Source organism: Chanodichthys erythropterus, chromosome 24 (assembly GCF_024489055.1).
Source record: "Chanodichthys erythropterus isolate Z2021 chromosome 24, ASM2448905v1, whole genome shotgun sequence".
NCBI lineage: Eukaryota > Metazoa > Chordata > Actinopteri > Cypriniformes > Xenocyprididae > Chanodichthys > Chanodichthys erythropterus.
This window is the reverse complement of record NC_090244.1, coordinates 16,188,788-16,211,161: the sequence shown is the minus strand read 5'-3', so window position 1 is coordinate 16,211,161 and position 22,374 is coordinate 16,188,788. Positions and strand designations below refer to the sequence as shown.

Below are 22,374 nucleotides of genomic sequence, written 5' to 3'. Positions count from 1 at the left end.
AGTTATGACATGACGTGAAGAGACTCTGGTGGAAACTGAGGGAGTGCCGCGTTCCTTCACTGCAACTACCACAGTAAATTCAGAGCCGCAATGCTAAGTTGATGTAGAGTTTCAGAGTCCAGTTAGGTTCAGCAGCATAAGCGAGCTGAGCGGCTCAGATACTTAAAGGTACAATATGTAAAATTTTTGCAGTAAAATATCCAAAAACCACTAGGCTAGTGTTATATATTTTGTCCAGCTGATTACAAACAATATCTCTAATGTTTTCAACTACTTGTAAATCATGAGAAAATACTATAATAAAAAGTCCCGCTGCTCGTGAGGCGTGTGTTGATCAATCGCTCCAGCTCCTCGTTCAGCTCCCGCAACACTCGGTCCTGCTCTGCTTCATACTACAGTTAACGTTAATAATCGCATCCACGAACATGAGTTCTTCCAGACTCCAATCCCTATTCTTTTGCACCGTCCGTTGAGATGAAGACCACATGTCCCAAGTTTCCGCTCTAAAACTTGATGTCATCAAACTACGCCTTTGTTTTGAATAAGCTTCTAGCGACCTCTAGCGGAAAGAAATATCACAAATTGTACCTTTAAACACAAGACAGGGAATCATTACGTGACATTACGTGCATGATTTTATATAGTTTATAATATATAATAATAATAATAATATATATATATATATATATATATATATATATATATATATATATATATATATATATATATATATATATATATATTATACAAATCTTTAAAAAAAATAATTATAATAATATAATTATTATTATTGTTATAATAATAATAATAATATTAATAATAGTCATAATAACCACAATTATGATTATTATTATTATATGTAACGCAATACTTTATGATCAAGCTTAATCATCAACCTTTCAGAGTTCAGAGGCGTTTCATGTTTAGTGTTCACAGATTGGCCGTGCACTTCCGTCACGTTCGCCAGAGTGGCGCAATCAGGCTGCGCGTTGTTGCGGCGTGTGCGTGCGTGCTGACGGACTGACGGAGCCGGTGCGCCGGTAGCCTCAGTGGTGCTGTACTATGGACCTGCGGAGCAGCGTTGAGACAGACCCGGATTTCTCCGATTACCACCCCGGCTCTGTCCCAACAGAGCTGCAGTCCAGGAAGCAGGAGCAGGAGAAGCTGTCGGGGGTGGTGAAGAGCGTGCACCGAAAACTCCGCAGGAAATACATTGAAGGTATTGGCTGACATACGTAGCTGTGTAGCCTAGCCTTGATCAGTCTCTGTAGTCTGGCCTGTTCAGAGATGCGGATGTTTAAACGCCTGGATAACAACCGTGACGCTTCGAGAGCAAAAACGTTATTTTGTTTTAAACTTATGTTGCATCCCTGTTGACATGAACTGATTTTATACTTGGCTCGTTTTTGGCTGTGGCTGAAAAAACCTGGTGAGCTAACTGTTACATACATAGACAGCGTTTTGAATAACATTCGAATAAAACGTTCTGAACGCCCGTAAATGATACTGTTTGGGTAGGCAGCAGCACATTAGGTATTGAAACAGCCCCTGTCTGTGTGTCTGTCTGTCTGCAGCACGACGTTAGACTAGTCAGCAAACTTGTGTATAAGGGTCGTTCATCTGTTCCTGTTTTGCCCTTCATTGATATGATGACTGTGTTTGAATACATAAACAAATTTTAATGGTCCTTCGGGGAGAAAAAGGCAATAAAACAATAATTTATTTGCATAATTCCTCTGAATTATGTTTTTTTGATCATGTACAGGTGAGTATGCCTCTCTAAAAGCTTTAATTTAATTTATATTAATTTATTTTTTATTAAGATTTAATACACCTATGATACATAATGGACACTTGGCCTATTTTTAATGTGTCTATCTGCTGGGGAAGGCTTCATAAGTATAAATGAATCACAGTTTCAGTGTCGACAATGTCACTGTTGTTATGAGTATGTGTCATTTGGATTTTTTTTTAATTGCCAAATCTAGCTTTTCCTCTCAGTTGACATGCATAAATTTGCAACACTTTTTTGTTACTTAATGTTTATTGCAAGACAATTTCAATTCACAGAGTGTTTTAAATCACACTTTAAACATATTTTTGACCTCAACGTTTCTGTAACACGTTTGTAAAAATGACAACCTTTAGAAAACAAACAGAAAATTAAATGAATAATATGTAGTTTGACCTCTCAAGAGGTTTTCTGAAGAGTAAAGCGATGGTTCACCCAAAAATGAAATTGAAAATTGAAAAAATGAACTAGGTTAAGCACCTCCAATCACTGACAATGAAAAATGAAATCCAAAAACTTTTAAAAAAGGCATCTTTCAGGTCATATTTTGTACCTAATTTGTGTTTTTAATTTGTTTTCTAGTCAAGGCTCGCTCCCTAAAAACTAATGCATATTTTTGTGAAAAATATTATTTTGAGAAATGTATTGAAAAGTCAAATAGTCTGTCTTTAGTAGAGAGTAGGATGAGATTATGAAATGTTATATTTTTGCCTGCAATCAGTTCCACATGAAGCAAAACCTAATGTAACGTGCCACCATGTTTATACTGACTTTAAATGTGTTGTTGAGTTTCTCCTGGTTCTGTATCGAATCTTCCTCGGTTTCCCCCGAGAGCGATGAGTAGCGCTATAAATCCCACACACAGTAGTCTATTCACTAGACCCCGTGATGGGTTAATAAGGAAGGCGTGATCTGGTCTTCTTGGCATTGTACAGCAGTATTCATATGTAACAACACTGCAGCCTCTTCCCTTCTCTGTAAATCTGATAAGGCCTGTATTTTCCACTCTGTCATGGGACAGCTCACTTTTTGCCAGTTCTTTCCCTCCAAAGCAGTCTTTTAGGGTAGTGGTTGCCTTCTGGTGTCATCGACAGTATCAGCAAGTTTTTGAACTGTGTGTGAATCAGCACAAACACTTTGATGATACAGTACTTTTGAGCTTGGCGATGGAGTTTCACCGAGTTGTTGAAGAAACCGGATGGTGGTTTGCGAGCCGTTTGATAGATTAGAGAAACCACGTACATCAGCTGACTCCAGAAAGTAGGATTTGTAAGAATGCTCACTAGTTATGCTGTGCAGAATGATCAATCATGTGGCGTGACGGTACACTCCTCGGTTTTGTCTCTATGAATGCAGTGGGAGATTTCGAGAAAATATGGCGTGAGCATTGTGAAGACGAGCAGACTCTCAGCGAGTATGCCATGGCCATGAAGAACCTGGCCGACAACCACTGGGCGAAGAAATGCGAGGGCGAGGGACGCATCGAGTGGTGCCGCAGGTAAGACCGTCGATGGTCAATGTTTTATGTTGAGAAACCGATTTGGTACTTTTTAGGGCTTTCCACATTTGAGATGGTCAAGTCACCTTTATTTATATAGCGCTTTTTACAATGCAGATTGTGTCAAAGCAGCTTTACAGTGATAACTGGTACATCAATTCTGGCTGCACAGCAGCTCTTAAAGAATAGTGTCAATGCAGGCAGATCAGAAGCACTGTTGAATAAATGTCAAGAATACTGTTGAATATCAAATGTCAAGTGTCCCCAACTAAGCAAGCCAAAGGCATTAACCATTTGGTCCATTCTTAGTCCCGGTTTAAAGAATTAGTTCACTTTAAAATGAAAATTACCCAATCCATCCTAGGTGTATATGACTTTCTTCTTTCTGATGAACACAGTCGGAGTTATATTAATAAATATCCTGACGCGTCCAAGCTCTATAATGGCAGTGAACAGGACCAATGAGTTTGAAGCTCAAGAAAGTGACTCCATCCATCATAAACGTACTCCACACGGCTCCGGGGGTTAATAAAGGCCTACTGAAGTGAAGCGATGCGTTTGTGTAAGAAAAATATCTATATTTAACAAGTTATAAAGTAAAACATCTTCCATATCTTCACTACGTCCTATGCCTTCCATATTCAACTTAGGAAGAAAGCATAACTGACGTTGCATCACTTACTTTTTTCGTAAGTTGAATACGGAAGGTGTAGGACGTAGCGTAAGCATTTTGAAATGCGAGAGATGTTACACTTTCTTCAGAAGTTGAATACAGAGGGTGGTCTGGCGGAAGCTAGATATTTTACTTCATAACTTGTTAAATCTGGATATTTTTCTTACACAAACGCAGTGCTTCACTTCAGAAGGCCTTTATTAAACCTCTGGAGCAGCGTTGAGTACATTTATGATGGACGCATACACTTTTATACTCGTTTGTCCCATTCACTGCTGTTATAAAGCTTGGACGCGTCAGGATATTTATTAATATAACTGATTGTGGTCATCAGAAAGAAGAAAGCATGGCTAGCATGGCTTGGCTATCAAGTTTTATTCAGAATGGACTTTTCCTACTATAAAGGTAAGATTGAAACTGTCTCCACTACAATTAACATGTTTTCCATCACCATTTGACATTTTTCCCATCAAAAGCCAAAACGACTGTTTATTCAACAAGCAGTGTTTCCGTGACTTTCCAAAGCATGAAAATATGAGGCATGCGATTGGTTGTCGGTTACTAAGCGTCTAGTTGTAACATTCTAAGTGGCTGTTCACACGTCACATCTTTTGCTCGCTCAAGTTTGTTATTTTAAATGTAGATTTAAAAGACAACAAGTGCGCTCACAATAGAGCGCCTCAACTTAGAATGCCGCAAGTGCACCGCAGGTCATGTGACAAGAACCAAGCAATCGCGTCACCCTTTTTTGTAACAACATTTTTAGACACGACATTTGAGCGTCCCCTAACACTGCATCGTTTCACACTGTACACATTTGGCACCGCAATGCCGGGTTAACACCATCAAAAGCAAAAGCATCATAACCATGGGTAAAAAGCGGCGCTAACCCCACTTCTAAATTACAGGTGTGAAACTTTCCTTTACACGGGGTTAAAAGTGAGGTTTAGAACAATGATAACCCAGAGTTAAAGGGATAGTTCACACAAAAATGAAAATTTGATGTTTATCTGCTTACCCCCAGGGCATCCAAGATGTAGGTGACTTTGTTTCTTCAGTCGAACACAAATGATGATTTTTAACTCCAACCGTTGCCGTCTGTCAGTCAAATAATGCGTGTCAATGGGAATTCCATGTATAAGAGTTAAAAATCATGCACAGACAAATCCAAATTAAACCTTGCGGCTCTTGACGACACATTGATGTCCTAAGACACGAAACGATCGGTTTGTGTGAGAAACCGAACAGTATTTATATAATTTTTTACCTTTAATAGTGTCCAACTGCCTTGAGCATTAGGTTGGTGAGGTCTGAAAACATGCTTTGATGCCGGATGTGATGTCTTGTGTGTATATGTCACTGAGTGCATTCAGACCTCACACACCGGATGCTCAAGGCTGTTGGACATAGTGGTGTATTAGAGGTAAAAAATCATATAAATACTGTTCGGTTTCCGTTTCGTGTCATAGGATATCAATGTGTCATCACGAGCCGCAGGGTTATACAAATGTATAGTATAATGCAATGTAAGTCGCTTTGGATAAAAGCGTCTGCCAAATGCATAAATGTAAATGTAAATGTAAATGGGTTTAACGAAGTTCCCATTGACCCACATTATATGACTGACAGACCGCAATGGATGGAGTTAAAAATCATCATTTATGTTCTACTGAGGAAACAAAGTCACCTACATCTTGGATGCCCTGGGATTGAGCAGATAAACATCACATTTTCATTTTTGGGTGAACTATCCCTTTAATTACATTGTGAAAAGCCCTATTGTTGTTAAATCTCTCTTGCCACAGTGTTTGTCAGGAGTACTTCCAGGATGGAGGGATGAGGCGAGTGTTGGAGAAGGATGAGAAGAGCTCTAAGCTTGCAGCAGCTGGAAATAACACATCTGCAAACGCTCTACCACAATCGTCCTCTCCAAGGTGCTCTAGAATGACCTTTTTTATTGCAAATCCACAAACACTAGGATTTTCCACATGGCAAATGAGTTTATTGACTAAATCAGCTTTTTATTTATGCTTAGTAACCGCTCAACGTTCCAGCTTGGGAGGATACGACTGTTGGATGTGGGCAGCTGTTTCAATCCTTTCCTGAAGTTTGATGAGTTTCTGACTGTTGGTATCGACATTGTGCCAGCAGTAGAGGTTTGTGTTCCTTGAAGTAATATGAGATTATAGACAATTTTTTATTTTTTTATTTGAATGGTCATGAAACACGCAGAGAACAAATTTTTGTGTAAATTGTTAGTAAAGTCGTTATGACGTAAATGTTCGGATTCCTGAAAATGTTTGTATTTTTAACATGCTCCCTACCACGTGTAAATGGTGCGTCTCAGCTGGGAAAACACTGCGCCTCCAAAGTACTCTCAAGTGCCCCCAGCTGATCATTTTCAGAGGAGCTCCAGGCATTTTTTCAGCTGGCTAAATACGCTATGGTGAACACATGTTAAGTGAATATTTATTGTCCGGCATATTGGTCTCTTTTGCATTTATACAATATACTGGAGCCAAACCTGAGAACGGAGTCCAGAAGATTCCACAGCATTTCTAGACATGTAATTTACGTAGTTGTAATTCATAGATGGGAATTATGCTAATTGTGACTTTTCAGGAAGGTCAGTTTTATGTGCAAAATTACTCTGAATTTAATCATATATTTACAAAAGTTTAATGAATGAGGCCTATTTGACAGATGTTACGTCTGTCTAACACAGCAGTTTTCTCATCAAATGAAATATGGAATCTAAAGTTTTTTTTAGTGATTAACTTATTGGTTAAATTATGTTGTTTTCTTACACCGTGTCTACACTATTTGTTCTTCATATCAGAAGTAGCACGAGCCTTAAGTATGTCAGAAATAGAACAGGGCATCAGTTTACTGTCTGGAATTAGTCTTTTTTTAAAGAGTACATTACTAAAGGCCTGTTCACACCAAGAACGATAATTATAAAAATAACTATAACGATAACTATATTTGCTTCCACACCAATGAATGATAACGCGCTGCGGTTTCAAAGTGTGTACAACATTGTTCTTGCATTTACACCGCTTTGACCAGCAGATGTCCTCAGCATGCTGTGTTTCGAGTGAATAGCTAGTGTAATCGATCTAATCTAACAGTGAATTTAGCTGACAAAGTCAATATAGTGGAATAAAAATAAGGCCTAGTCTTTTTCACTGCAGCTTCAAAGGAAGCAAGACAGTGTTGTCGAAACTAGCGCTGGATACCTGAGATAATTTTATTTTACACCGTTTGCTAGCCTGGCATAATGATCTCATCTGTTAATACTTATCACCATTTATTCTGAGGTTATGACCGATTGTCAAACTTTTTTTGTGTTAAAAATGTACAAAATTATATGATGAGAATATACAACATGAATCAATTTTCCAAACCGTGTTTTTGTCTTATCCTGAATCATCATGGTACACTTACAATAAGTGTTTATATTCTGACTATTTCAGACCGGACTGGTAGGACTCGCCGCAGAGTATCACAGTAACTGCGTGACTCGCCATAGACATACACGGAGAAAAGTAGCTCCGGCTAGAATGTTCCTCCGCAAGATGCGTGCAGTTCTGTTTATTAACCGCTAGAGGGCCAAAAATCACGGACAGCAGCTTGAAATAGGGTGGTTGACTTGTTAAAAAGGTCCTCGGCGATTAACTTCTCCATTTTAAATGCACGAGCCCTTAAATTAGATTGGATTCTGATTGGTTGTCAGTGTTTTATCATTCAACAGCTAGAAAAAATCATTCTGAAAGTGATCCCAACGATATCGTTTCTCTCTATCATTATAGCTGTGGTGTGGACGGTGCTATATTTTTTATTTAGAACGATTTTATCTTTAACGTTATCTTTATAGTTATAGTTTTTGGTGTGAACGGGCCTTAAAGGGTTAGTTCACCCAAAAATTAAAATTCTGTCATTTATATCTCACCCTCATGTCGTTCCACACCCGTAAGACCTTCGTTAATCTTCGGAATACAAATTAAGATATTTTTGTTGAAATCTGATGGCTCTGTGAGGCCTCCATAGGGAGCAATGTCACTTCCTCTCTCAAGATCCATAAAGGTACTAAAAACATTTAAATCAGTTCATGTGAGTACAGTGGTTCAATATTAATATTATAAAGCGACGAGAATATTTTTGGTGCACCAAAAAAACTAAATAACGACTTATTTAGTGATGGCCGATTTCAAAACACTGCTTCAGGAAGCATCGGAGCAATGTGAATCTATGTGTCGAATCTGCAGTTCGGAGCGCCAAAGTCACGTGATTTCAGCAGTTTGGCGGTTTGACTCGCGATCCGATTCATGATTCGATACATTGATTCATTTATGATCCGAATCTTCCAGAAGCAGTGTTTTGAAATCAGCCATCACTAAATAAGTCGTTATTTTGTTTTTTGGTGCACCAAAAGTATTCTCGTCACTTTATAATATTAATATTGAACCACTGTACTCACATGAACTGATTGAAATATGTTTTTAGTAGCTTTATGGATCTTGAGACATCCCCTATGCTCCCTATGGAGGCCTCACGGAGCCATCGGATTTCAACTAAAATATCTTAATTTGTGTTCCAAAGATTAACGAAGGTCTTACGGGTGTGGAACGACATGAGGGTGAGATATAAATGACAGAATTTTCATTTTTGGGTGAACTAACCCTTTAAAAACTTACTGTTTACTACATTTGTAAAAGATTTTTTAAAATTCTTTATCTCGGACACTTTTTTTTGTCATTGACCCTTGTACTAATTTGACTTGTCCTGTAGAGTGAAGCTAAATGTTCTGATTCTCCTTGTCCATTTGTCCTTTTTTTATGGCTACAGAGTGTCTACAAATGCGACTTTCTGAACCTGCAGCTGCAGCAGCCTCTGCAGCTGGCCAGCGACGCCTTGGATGCCTTCCTGCGGCAGCTGCGTGGCCCCATCGACGCTTTACCTGCCCAGCTATTTCACGTGGTGGTCTTCTCCCTGCTTCTCTCCTACTTCCCTTCACCCTATCAGCGCTGGCTCTGCTGCAAGAAAGCACATGAACTTCTGACCCTGAACGGCCTCCTCCTCATCATCACCCCTGACTCCTCCCACCAGGGCCGGCACGCGCTTATGATGCGCAGCTGGCGAGTTGCAGTGGAGTCTCTGGGCTTCAAGCGCTACAAGTATGTCAAGTTCTCCCACATGCACCTGATTGCTTTCCGCAAGGTGTCGCCCACCACTAGCAGCGACCTGGTCAGCCGCAACTACCCGGAGATGCTTTACATCCCGCAGGACTTTAACACGCTCGACGAGGAGGGGTTCACAGATTGCTATGAGCTGCCACGCTCTGATTTCGAGGACGACCAGTTGGCGTGCAGCTTCGCGGAATTGCCGGACACGCCGTACGATTCGGACTCGGGCGAGAGCCAGAGCAGCTCGGCGCCCTTCCACGAGATGGAAGACCCCATTTTGCTGCAGAGCTGAATTTGTTTACGGCCCCTCTTGATATTTAGTACCCTACCGTCGTGTGCTGCCAAAATTGCTCTGCTGCGTTTGTGTACTCGACCCCTTTTTAAGCAGCAAAAAGTTTGCACAGAGTGAATGAGGACGTTTAAGTGGGTGTTGGTTTTTAAGAGCGTGCAAGACACAAATATAGACACTAAACTAAGAAATGGAAGTGATGTGGTTTTGTAACAGAAGCAGCTATGTGATATCAGCTCACCCACTTTGGATGTTTTCTCATTCAGAATGACTCAACTGGACAAACCTTTTCAGACTAGCATAAGTTACAACTTAGGCGTAGTTATCATTGTGTCGAACCTTTTGGCTGGAGTTACTATATTGTGTTAATCTTCGATCCGCCAAAAATGAACATACGGTCATCATTTACTCACCCTCATGTTGTTCCAAACTCTCTTAAACACAGATATTTAGAAAAATGCCTCGGTGTTATTTTGTCCACACAGTGAAAGTCCATTTTGATTTGGACCCCATTGACTTTTATTGTAAAGACAAAAAAACGGTTCTTCAACATTAAAGTAATGAAAGTCTTACAGTTTTGGAAAAACGCGATGGCGCGTAAATAACGACCAAATTTGTGAACTAAGCCTTAATCGTTTGATTATCAGCAAGTTTCCACTGGACATTTTGGATGGAGATTTCAGCCATCTGTTTTGGAATAGCCTTTATCAATGATATTTGTAGCATTTTAAGTGTTTGCAGAACTTGTGCGTGTTTGGTTATGTGACATTGTAACTGTGAATGTGGATTTCTCGCTTCAACAAGGTACAAATCATGCGAAGTAGTCGTAGTTTTTCAGAACAAACAATCTTACAGGTGACCAGATTGGATGCATGTATTGTGTGGTAACATGTTTCTAATCTTACGATCAAACCGCTATTATAACCAGTACTATCCAATTACTAGTCAGTAGTATGTAGTGTGGAGCAGGTTAGATTTCTGTGCATTTTGCCATAATGTGACTTTGATTGTTTACTCTTGACTGTTTACTCTCGAAACCTTCTGTTGCTCTAAATCTACTTAATGTATTGTTATCTGGTGTTAATCGAATTGAGTTCTTCAGTATATTATTTTAGCTTCCCGCTTTCAATTATGAAATATAACTTTTAAGGTACAAAAGTTTGGAAAGCCAAATTTTTCACAAAGAATCAAAAGATTGTCGCGTATCACTGTACGTTTTTAGCTCCTATGTTTGTGTAATTGCAGAATTTGCAGGTTTTTAAATTCACTCCAGGTTCTTAAAAACACTATATTAAATGTCCAAGCACATATTTGCACGTTTTCGATAACACCCTACGTGGGGTTGGCAAACTATCGAGATTGGCATCAGCACTTCATTAGAATAGCAATACCTTCATAATCATAAACGGTCAAAAACGCCCCATATCACTGTAACCTGGCAGTTATATTGAGTAACTGATGTTAGGCACTGTTTTGTATTGTATTAACGTGGTTACCGATGGGAAACCTGATGACGTGAGAATATGCGGTGTGTGAGATGTACATTGGGGTTCTGTTGAAGTATCTATGTGAGGTTTTGGTGTTGGGCACTTTAAATGAGTTGTAGGGGTGCCAAATATAAATGTGGAAAGATTTGAAAGAATTCAGTATGTGATCTTTCAGGGTATCAGGAAAAAAAAAAAATCCTCCTCAAGGTGCCTTCAAACCCAAATTGTATTTTTGCATTTGTGATTATATAGAATGGATGCAAGAACAGGCTACTGATTGTCATTTGAAAGTAAGCTCATTTCTCTCCCACAATAAGCAGTCACAATACATACTTTCAGCAAATTAACCAGCTCTTGGCTAAATTTCTAAAAAAATACTGCCCTATTAGCAATAGCATCTAAATGCATTCTTTAGTCTGTACTCGATTTATAAATCGAAGAAAAAATGTTTTAAAACCATTAAAAAAAAAAAAGGTTTGTATTATAATGTTTACTTGGTGGTGTGGTCAAACATTCACATATCAAATATATTTGTCTTCCCCTGGCTTTAATCCACTGTTTGCATGATTGATTTTCTTTATCAGTGTTATAATGGTTGACTGCCACTGGAACAGGCTGTTTGTGAGAACTATTGTCATTCATCTTTTATAAATAAAGGTTTTTGTTGCCTTCTCTCTGGTCTTTCATTTGCTTTAAATACTTTACAGCTATTCACATATGATATGCAATTAAATGGCTAGTTCACCCAAAAATTAAAATAATGTAATTAATTACTCACCCCATGTCGTTCCACACCCGTAAGACCTTCGTTCATCTTCGGAACACAAATTAAGATATTTTTGTAAAAATACGATGGCTCAGTCATAGCCAGCAATGACATTTCCTCTCTCAAGATCCATTAATGTACTAAAAACATATTTAAATCAGTTCATGTGACTACAGTGGTTCAATATTACTATTATAAAGCGACGAGAATATTTTTGGTGCACCAAAAAAAACCAAAATAACTTATTTAGTGATGGCCGATTTCAAAACACTGCTTCAGGAAGCTTCGGAGCGTTATGAATCTTTTGTGTCGAATCAGCGGTTCGGAGTGCCAAAGTCACGTGATTTCAGCAGGTTGGCGGTTTGACGCGAGATCTGAATCATGATTCGATACACTGATTCATTTATGCTCCGAAGCTTCCTGAAGCAGTGTTTTGAAATCGGCCATCACTAAATAAGTTATTTTGTTTTTTTGGCGCACCAAAAATATTCTCGTCACTTTATAATATTAATATTGCACCACTGTACTCACATGAACTGATTTAAATACGTTTTTAGTACATTAATGGATCTTGAGAGAGGAAATGTCATGTCATTTTTCCCTATGAAGGCCTCACTGAGCCATCAGATTTCATCAAAAATATCTTAATTTGTGTTCCTAAGATGAACGAAGGTCTTACGGGTGTGGAACGACATGAGGGTGAGAAATAAATGACATTATTTTCATTTTGGGGTGAACTAACCCTTTAAATCTGACAGAATACATTATAAATATCAGTTCTCAAAATTCCATTTGTCACTATCAAATAAGATACACTATACTGTTCAAATGTTTGTTTTTTAAAAAAAGAGAAATGAATAGTTTTACTCTGGAAAGATACATTAAATTGATCAAAAGTGGCAGTAGAGTCCTGAAAAGTACCACATTTTCCAGAGAAATATTAAGCAGCGCAACTAATTTCAACATAAATAATAATAATAATGTTTCTTAAGCACCAAATCAGCATACTAGGATGATTTCTGAAGGGTCATGTGACACTGAACAGTAATGGTTTATATAATATATATATATATAATATTTAAATATAAATAAAATATATAAATAAAATAAAATATAATAATATATTATAATATTATATAATAATAAATTATATAATAAATAATATATAAATAAAAGCTTCTTATAAGGGATTCAGTAGGCTAATTCATACATGAGTACAGATTTTCCAGTATTTTCAAAATTGTAAAAGCATTATTTTCCCCATAAATATTAATGAAGTAGGCTTACATAAAATAATTTAATTTCAATCACCCCCGTTTCACTGAGAGGTTGAATGGACGCTTTTGTCCCTTCAGGAATTCCGTAGCGGCTTAAAACCGATGTGCAAATATGGCGGACTCCGAGTGAAGTTTAGACGCTGGTACGGGGATATTATGCGACAAATGTCCAGTTTCACTTGTTTTTCTGTAAACGGCAATAACCAATGATTTGCATATCTGCTGGCGTATTTCTTTAACTTTGGTTTAATCGATGTTACTCTCCTCGTGAAGAGAAACAACACATTCAGTCAACTTTCTGATGCCGGCTAACAGACTGCAATCTGCAAGGCTAAATCAGACTGACAGCACACTAAAACTCTTCAGCTCTTGTATTTATTTTATTTTACAACTTTCGACGAGTTTAACATTTTCACACTTATTTCACGGCTTCGTTTTAGCCATTATAACATGACTTTGAGTGAATAGCTCGGTTCATTCAGCAGTAACAGGTGGATATTGACAATCCACTGTTTCATTATAGATGTTTACTCTGACTTTTGCACTAAAATGTCTCGAGAAACTATTTAGTACCTCAAATCCACACCACAAAATGATGTTCTTGCATCCTTTTTGCTGAACGGTTATGCTGCGAATATTTTTTCCTTTTGTGACGTATAACTTACGTCACTCGCGACGCTAATTTTTCTGTTGTGCGAGTTTTAACTCTGCAGCGATGTGCAAGCTGCTCAAGTATTGCTTGAGCCACTTCCTTTATGCTGCGATGACCCGCCTGGACGAAGCCAACAAAGGGGTCAACACATGGTCCTCCATCCGTTACCTCGGTTACCTGTCCAGCCTGAACTCCCTGGTGGCCATTTGCCTGGGGATTTACGTACAATGGGAGAAAACTGCCGACACTATCATCTTGGTCATTTTTATTTTGGGCCTCTTTGTTCTTGGGATTGCCTGCATTCTCCACTATTATTTCGGCATGGAGAGTGTCAGCCTCTTTCTGTTGCATCTGTGGTTTGGTTTCCTTCTGGGTTTGCTGTGCTTCATCAGTGTCCCGTCCAAAGAGCTCGATGTCAAGGAACAGGTGGCCAACTGTATGTTAATAGCAAGCATGGTTATACGAATCTTTTGGGCTTTGGTTGAAAGAATGTGCGGTTATACTCGACATCAACCCGCTTTTCTCACCTCAAGGGAAGCTCTGGAGCTCACAGGCTTCGCTGTGGCCAGCACGACCTTGGTCGGCCAGAAATCCATAAGCCTTGTAGTCCTGACCCTCGCTTTGGCCGCTGTAATCGTGGACTTGCGCATGAAGTCCTTCTTGGCCTTCCTAAACCTGACCTGCTTCTGTGGGATGGCTGCATTCTTCTTCCAGGAGTCTTTAGGAATGTTCACCAACCCCTTCGCCTTGTCTTGCTTCTTCAGCCGCCTCGTCTGCGACCCATTCCTGGATGTCTACTTCAGCGGACTTTCAGTCACCGAACGCTGGTCACCACTCTTATCGAGAAGAGGCCTGTGGAGACACTTAACACTTCTTCCTCTGGTTGTCGTGGAGGTGACGTTCCTGGTCGTGGCCGCTCTGAAGATGAGAGACCTGGATCGGTGGTACCTGCTCATCCCGGGTCTCTCAGCATCCACTATTTTTTGGATCATCTGCCACCTGGTTTTCCTCGTCACTCTGTGGGGTTTTCACAGTAAGCTGAGTGACTGTCAGAGGATGTGCATGGCGCAGGTATCAGAGGCTGGAGAACTGGACAGGGTCATGGCGTCTAAGGGGATGCGACACTTCTGCCTAATCTCAAAACGCCTGGTGTTCTTCAGCCTGATGTCCACCATCGTACTCGGGGCTCTTGGTTGGCAGGTAATATTTGCCGTGAAAATCTTTCAAAAATGTATGTGCCAAGTTCTTAGAAATTAGTTCTTGTATTCATGATGATAACATGTTTCCTTCCAAAAAATATTTTAAGGTACAATACCAGTTACTATTTTTAATGTTTTTGAACAAAGTCTCTAATATGATCATTAAGGCTGCATTTATTTAATAATAAATACAGAAAAAACTATAATATTGTGAAATATTATTACAATTTATGTTAAATTTGTGGTTTTCTATTTTAATATACTTTAAAATATAATTTATTCCTGTGATGCAAAGCTGAATTTCCAGCATCATTATTCCAGTCTTCAGAGTCACATGATCCTTCAGAAATCATTCTAATATGCTGATTTGATACTCAGTTATTATCAATGTTGTAAATACTTTTTTGGAACCTGTGATACTTTTTTTCAGGAATCACTGATGAATAAAAGGTTAAAAAGAACAGCATTTATTCAAAATATAAATCTTTTCAAACAATATAAATCTTTACTATCACTTTTTATCAATTTAACACATCTGTGCTGAATAAAAGCATTAATTTCTTTCACAAAAAATAAAGAAACAAAATTACTGACCTCAAACTTTTGAACAGTAGTGTATATTGTTACAAAAGTTTTTTATTTTAAATAAATGCTGATATTTTTAAACTTTTTATTCATCAAAGAATCCTGAAAAAGTATCACAGGTTATAAAATAATATTAAGCAGCACAACTGTTTCCAACATTGATAATAAATCTGGATATTAGACTGATTTCTGAAGGATCATGTGACACTGAAGTCTGGAGTAATGATGCTGAAAATTCAGATTTGCATCACGAAAATAAATAATATTTTAAAGTATATTAAAATAGAAAAGCATAATTTTAAATTGTAATAATATTTCACAATATTATTGTTTTTTTCTGTATTTATCATGAAATAAATGCAGCCTTAATGAGCATAAGAGACTTTGTTCAAAAACATTAAAAATAGTAATGTTTCCAAACTTTTGACTGGTAGTGTACATAGTATTTTTATTTATTAATTATAATTTATCATTATTATTTTTTACAAATATCATTATTTATAAATTAATATACATTCTTTTTGGAAGTCGCACCACATGATGTTTTACAAACCACCTATTAAAAAGGTCTACAAGTCATTATAGTCGAATGAAATCATTTCCTGTTTTAAGGTTGGGGGTCATGTTAATTTCAATGCATGACTTTGATTTTGCAGACAACTGTTTTTCAGTTATTAATAAGTGATAATGCAATTTTGTTAAATATATATATTTTATTTCTAAGAAATAAATGATTTTGCAAAACTACTTTTTAATTTTTTAAGAATTTAATCCTTTTAAAGATTAAGCTCATCTTAAAAGAGATGTATTCATGTATTTATTGCATGTATGAATTGCAATTTTAATGTACACTAACGTTTAAAAGATTTGGGTCGGAATGATTTTCATGATTTTTGCAAAAAGTCTGTTGTTCTTACCAATGCTGCATTTATTTGAGAGAAAATACAGTCAAAATTGTTAAATTGTTACAATTTAAAATAACTGTTAAAAAAATCATGTGACGTTATTTAAAATAACATGTCACATCATCCTTCAGAAATTGTAATATGTTGATTTCCTGCTCAAGAAACATTTTGTATTACTATTATTATCAATGTTGAAAACGGTTGTGCTGGAAATAGGAGTCTTATAATAAATAATGACTTTTAAACAATTTTATGCATCATTGTTGAATAAAAGTATTGATTTCTTTTTTTTTTTTTTTTTTTTTTTAAATCTTCCTGACCTCAAACTTGTGATCTGTATTGCATTTTTAAAAAATAAATTAATAGATGTAGACAAAAATGACCTTTGACCCATTTCAGTAGACATTCAGGCTTATATTCAATGGCTCTTAGAGCGCCATACTGCAAATATTTAAAAAATTTGCTTGGTTAAAATGTTTATTTTCCTTGGTAGTCTTAAATGTACTTTTTTTTTTTTCCTACAGCCATCCAACAGTCTGTTCATTGCCTTGTTTCTGCTGGTCCTGCCTCTTGAATCACTAGCCCACGGCCTCTTCTATGAACTGGGAAACAGTCTTGGCGGAACCTGTGTCGGTTATGCTGTGGTGATTCCTACCAACTATTGCAGGTACTGGTTACATAAACACATCTCAGTAACTCAAATACTTGTGGTACTTGATTACTCCGTAACTTGCAGAGGGTCAGTGTTTCACCTCATCCTCTCTTTTTCTCTCAGCCCAGATGGTCAGCCCACCCTCCTGCCCCCAGCGCATGTGCAGGAGCTCAACTTGCGATCCACTGGGATGCTTAACAACGTGCAACGCTTCTTCTCTCATCACATGATCGAGACCTACGGTTGTGATTATTCCACGAGCGGCTTGAGTCTAGAAGCCCTGCAAGCCAAGCTCCGCATATTCATGGAGGCGCACACAGCTGACGGCCCACGACACGACACCTACGTGCTCTATTATAGTGGACACACCCACCGCAGTGGAGAGTGGGCTCTAGCAGGTGGGAGAATCATTACATTCACAACTGGGTGAATCTCACAAGTTCTGACTCAAGAATACTCCGCTGTAATCGTAAAAAGAAATGAGGGATTTTATTTTGTTTTTAGAAAATGGAATCTCATTTTGACCATTTAACATTTAAACATTTTTTCTAATGCATTTTCCTTCAATTCTTATTACTGTAATGCATTTATTTTCAGTTTAGTAATAGTGTATTTTTAAAATGATGGTGATATTTTATTTTAATGCCTTTAAAGGTGCCTTAGAATCAAAAATTGAATTTACTTCGGCATAGTTGAATAACAAGAGTTCAGTACATGGAAATGACATACAGTGAGTCTCAAACACCATTGTTTCCTCCTCCTTTTATAAATCTCATTTATCCGAAGAACAGGCGTATCTCAACATAACACCGACTGTTACGTAACAGTCGGGATCATTAATATGTACGCCCCCAATATTTGCATATGCCAGCTCATGTTCAAGGCATTAGACAAGGGCAGCCAGTATTAACGTCTGGATCTGTGCACAGCTGAATCATCAGACTAGGTAAGCAAGCAAGAACAACAGCGAAAAATGGCAGATGGAGCAATAATAACTGACATGATCCATGATATCATGATATTTTTAGTGATATTTGTAAATTGTCTTTCTAAATGTTTCATTAGCATGTTGCTAATGTACTATTAAATGTGGTTAAAGTTACCATCGTTTCTTACTGTATTCACAGAGACAAGAGCCGTCGCTATTTTCATTATTAAACACTTGCAGTCTGTATAATTCATAAACACAACTTCATTCTTTATAAATCTCTCCAACAGTGTGTAATGTTAGCTTTAGCCATGGAGCATAGCCTCAAACTCATTCAGAATCAAATGTAAACATCCTAATAAATACTATACTCACATGATCCGACACATGCATGCAGTATGCATGATGAACAATTTGTAAAGATCCATTTTGAGGGTTATATTAGCTGTGTGAACTTTGTTTATGCACTGTATAACTGCACTTATAGTCGAGAGCTTGGGGGGGCAGGGAGCATGAGATTTAAAGGGGCCGCAGCCTGAATCGGCGCATAGTTAATGATGCCCCAAAATAGGCAGTTAAAAAAATTAATAAAAAAAAATCTATGGGGTATTTTGAGACGTTCTACGGCACCTTTAATTTATGCTAATTTTAATTAAAAAATCACTAACATTAACCTATTTTTTAAAGGTACTGTATTATAGTAATGAAAATAACTGAGGATATGTGAGGAAAAAAACAACCTTAAAATTAAAACATCTGTATATGTAAATATTAGAATCAGAATAAATTAAAGGTATTACAGCAAATATAACCATGATGTATAAAAACTTTGCAATTTAAAAATATGATTTTATTTTTCATTTTTCCCCCTGTTACGGTAATGACAAATGAAGAAAATTAGTTTAATTAAAAAAAGGTGTCACAATGCAAAAAACAAAAAAAAAAATCCTAAAGGTCCTAAACAAAAAATCTAATCAAATATATATATATATATATATATATATATATATTTTATATATATATTTTTTATATATATTTTTGTTTAGGACCTTTAGGATTTTTTGTTTTGTTTTTTGCATTGTGACACCTTTTTTTTAATTAAACTAATTTTCTTCATTTGTCATTACCGTAACAGGGGGAAAAATGAAAAATAAAATCATATTTTTAAATTGCAAAGTTTTTATACATCATGGTTATATTTGCTGTAATACCTTTAATTTATTCTGATTCTAATATTTACATATACAGATGTTTTAATTTTAAGGTTGTTTTTTTCCGTAATAGTAGGGGCGTAATAGTATTCGATACAGCAGGGTGAGAAAACTAAACCTAAAATTGCTTCTTTTTTCTTCTTTTCTATTAAACAATGTTTTTTTTTTTTTTTTTTTTTTTTTTTTAAAAATTGTGTCTCTTTAAATAAATTAGCTTATAATTAAAAAAAACTCTATCTCAGCTTACGCAGGTAAAGTAAATATAATAAATACATAAGCTAATATAGTCCATATATTTAGTGAAATGCTCCTTTCTAAAAACCTTTTTTTTTTTTTTTTTTTTTTTTCAGGTGGCGACGTTTTACGTCTAGATGAGATTGTGCAGCTCTGGAGGGAGAAGAACGCTGGATTCTGTTCCCGACTCATCATTATTCTCGACACTGACAACTCGCTCCCCTGGGTGAAGGAGGTGCAGAAAATCGAGGGACTTTATGTTGCGGTTCAAGGGGCAGTGCTCTCTAGTCCCACAGACCTGGAAGTCCAGGACATGCCTCAGCTCGGGGACTTCACCTGTCAGTGGGTCGATTTTAACTGCAACCCTGACAGCATTGTTCGGTGGTCTGATCATGGGCGGTCCGTCCGAGCTGCCTACGGCATCTCCAGACTCTGGAGTGACTACAAGCTTCACCTGCCCACTGAAAGCGACGTCACCAGGCACTGGAGACTGTACTTCCCACGCTTGACTTACCCTGTGGTTCAGCTCGCCCACTGGTGCGGCGGGTTAAACCTCTTTTGGGTTTGCGGCTACTTTGTTCGACTGCTCCGAAGGATCAAACTCACATGGTTCCCGCCTGCAGTGCTAGATACGGGACAAGGTTTCAAGCTGGTTAAATCGTAGAACAGGACTGAGAGTGTTACGGTACTGTAAGCAGCTGGACATGGTTAGGTGACGCTCGCCTACGGCAGCTTTAAGTTGTATGGACCTGCGCAGCAATTTATAAAATCTCAGGTGTGAAAAGACTCCATGTGTGTGTTTGTGATGTAAAAATAGCTAAAAATTGGCCAAATTAACTTACAAGAATGTCACATTGGTTTCTAAACAAATTCAAAAATCAGTCTGCAAGGGTGACTTTCGTGAATGTCTGGGTCATAGATCACCTCATAATCAAAAGGTAGACAGACATAAGATATTATATTTTGCATAAAGAAAGAATTTTTTAATTAAAAGTATTATTTAATGAATTAAGTACATTACCGTACTGAAAAAATATAATTATTGTAATATGAAAAATGATTAAATACAATAAAAATCCATGTCATTACTATGTTATTTTAATTTTAAAAATATTTTTTATATTATATAAAATATTCAACCCATACAAAATGTTATTTCAGTAAAAAAAAATACTGATAAATGAAAAAATGTCTCTGCCATAATGTAATTTTTTAATGTAAAATGTATTTAAAATAATTGATATTATATTATATACAATTATTAAACATACAAAAATTATTACAGGAAAAAATGCAATGAGAATTATTACAAAATAAAACATTACATTATAAATGTACGGAAGAGGATTAGGGCCAAGTAATAATAAAAAAAAAAACCATCTCTAGATTAAAGTTGTTAAATTACTTTGTTAAATTTCGAGAAAAAAGTTGAGATAAAATATTGAGAATAAACTCGTTAAATTACGTGAAAAAGTCATTAAATTTCAAGAAAAAAGTCAAGATAAAATGTTGAGAATAAACTTGTTAAATTACAAGAAAAAAGTTGTTAAATTACGAGAACAAATTTGTTAAATTATGAGAAAAAAGTTGTTAAATTTCAAGAAAAGTCGAGATAAAATGTTGAGAATAAATTCATTCAATTGAGAAAAAAGTTGTTAAAATACGAGAACAAATTCGTTAAATTACGAATTTGTTCTCATAATTTAACTAATTTTTTCTCGTAATTTAATGACTTTTCTCATAATTTAATGAGTTTATTCTCGACTTTTTTATCTAAATTTTACGACTTTTTTTCTCGTAATTTTAACAACTTTAATCTCGAGATGGTTTTATTTTATTTTTTATTATTGTTTAGCCCTAATCCTCTTCCGTATAAATGAGTATTTCTATCCTTAATTTCATGAAAATAATTTAAAAATGAATGATACTAAAATGTATTTTCTTTATGCTAAATTATAATATCCTTTTGTTAATGGGGTTAAGTTTGACCTGGAGATGCTTTTCATGAGATCTACATATTCATATATATGCATTACTGATGGGCATAACAGCATTGCACCCACTAACCATTTCAGCTGTTACAGCTTTAAGCTTATTGTATTTTTTTTTAATCTCCCACTGCCATTTTATCACTTCTCATTATTACTTGTTTTCATGCCTATTAGCTTCATAAAAGTGTAGCAGCACTGAACAGTTGAATGCAGCGTTTGTAAAGCATCAGTACACAGATCCAGCAGCACAGCATGGAGTGCCTCTTCTTAACTGCACTAGACAAAGCACAGCCTTATATTTGGCATCTATACAAGGGACATAGTGTGCATTTAACACTATAACCCACATTCAGTCTGTCTTTTGGAGAAGAGTATTTGTTTTATTTGTTTATACAAAACAAGGTTTTCTACTGCCCTTTATAAATTGATCAATTTATATTATTTTGTATACTTTGGTTGGTCTCATTTAATTATATTTGATTCATTTGACTAATATTTTATGTTGCTAGCACTTATAACGGTTCTAATCATGACAGTTTGGGTTGAGTGTTTATACTAGTCCAAGTAACATGTTCTGAAGTGCCTTGTGTAAGATTAGTCCTCACCAAAAGAGTGAAATATGCAATATTTATTGATTGATTTAAGACTTAACGAAACCTGCGAATGACTTCAACAAAGAATGAATGAGAAGCTGGGATGATTTCAATGATTGTTTGCGTGTATGAGATCTGACATGAGAATGAGTTTGATATGAATAAAAGAGCTGCTCTTTCTGCAACCTCTTGTACGGAATTGTTTTTATTCTTCATTTAGATTTTTTTATATTAATAAAAATAATTTAGTTCAGTTAGAGAACAGACACTACAATTAAAAACTAAACATGTCTGCTCAATGCAGCATGAGCCGAACAAGAGTCGCAGCACAGATCAGCAGCAGCAGTCAGATTTCACCTCACTCTTGACTGACAAGACAATGGCGGAAGATTTGGTTTCAAAGCGAAATGTAAAAGCGCCTATTTAAGTGAGTTTGTACAGTGGCCCAGTAGTGCA

The 22,374-nt window shown here is 36.6% G+C and overlaps 2 protein-coding genes across 4 annotated transcripts; both read left to right on the top strand.

Annotated features, from left to right (window-relative positions):
- Positions 1-964: 964 nt before the first annotated feature.
- bmt2 (base methyltransferase of 25S rRNA 2 homolog) lies at positions 965-11,597 on the top strand. Of its 3 annotated transcripts, none has more exons than XM_067380000.1 (5): positions 965-1,219; positions 3,149-3,290; positions 5,769-5,897; positions 5,999-6,119; positions 8,812-11,597. In XM_067380000.1, the coding sequence occupies exons 1-5, from the start codon at positions 1,063-1,065 to the stop codon at positions 9,439-9,441; spliced, it is 1,179 nt and encodes a 392-aa protein (XP_067236101.1). In that variant the 5' UTR covers positions 965-1,062; the 3' UTR covers positions 9,442-11,597. The 3 variants fall into 3 exon arrangements, with proteins under 3 accessions (XP_067236101.1, XP_067236104.1, XP_067236103.1); XM_067380003.1 differs by lacking the exon at positions 965-1,219 and adding an exon at positions 1,232-1,429; XM_067380002.1 differs by lacking the exon at positions 965-1,219 and adding an exon at positions 1,630-3,052.
- A 1,491-nt stretch (positions 11,598-13,088) lies between these two features.
- Positions 13,089-22,085, top strand: tmem168b (transmembrane protein 168b). Its single transcript, XM_067379478.1, has 4 exons — positions 13,089-14,820; positions 16,834-16,976; positions 17,085-17,359; positions 19,451-22,085. Exons 1-4 carry the CDS (start codon positions 13,684-13,686, stop codon positions 19,996-19,998), a joined length of 2,103 nt encoding a protein of 700 aa, XP_067235579.1. The 5' UTR covers positions 13,089-13,683; the 3' UTR covers positions 19,999-22,085.
- Positions 22,086-22,374: the final 289 nt, after the last annotated feature.

Excerpts from the sequence above, each read along its gene's own strand:
- bmt2 (XM_067380000.1), top strand. The coding sequence starts at position 1,063 with ATGGACCTGCGGAGCAGCGTTGAGACAGACCCGGATTTCTCCGATTAC. Across the intron at positions 1,220-3,148 it reads CCGCAGGAAATACATTGAAG|TGGGAGATTTCGAGAAAATA; the intron begins GTATTGGCTGAC and ends CTATGAATGCAG. Across the intron at positions 5,898-5,998 it reads CCACAATCGTCCTCTCCAAG|TAACCGCTCAACGTTCCAGC; the intron begins GTGCTCTAGAAT and ends ATTTATGCTTAG.
- tmem168b (XM_067379478.1), top strand. The coding sequence starts at position 13,684 with ATGTGCAAGCTGCTCAAGTATTGCTTGAGCCACTTCCTTTATGCTGCG. Across the intron at positions 14,821-16,833 it reads TCGGGGCTCTTGGTTGGCAG|CCATCCAACAGTCTGTTCAT; the intron begins GTAATATTTGCC and ends TTTTTCCTACAG. Across the intron at positions 16,977-17,084 it reads ATTCCTACCAACTATTGCAG|CCCAGATGGTCAGCCCACCC; the intron begins GTACTGGTTACA and ends TTTTTCTCTCAG.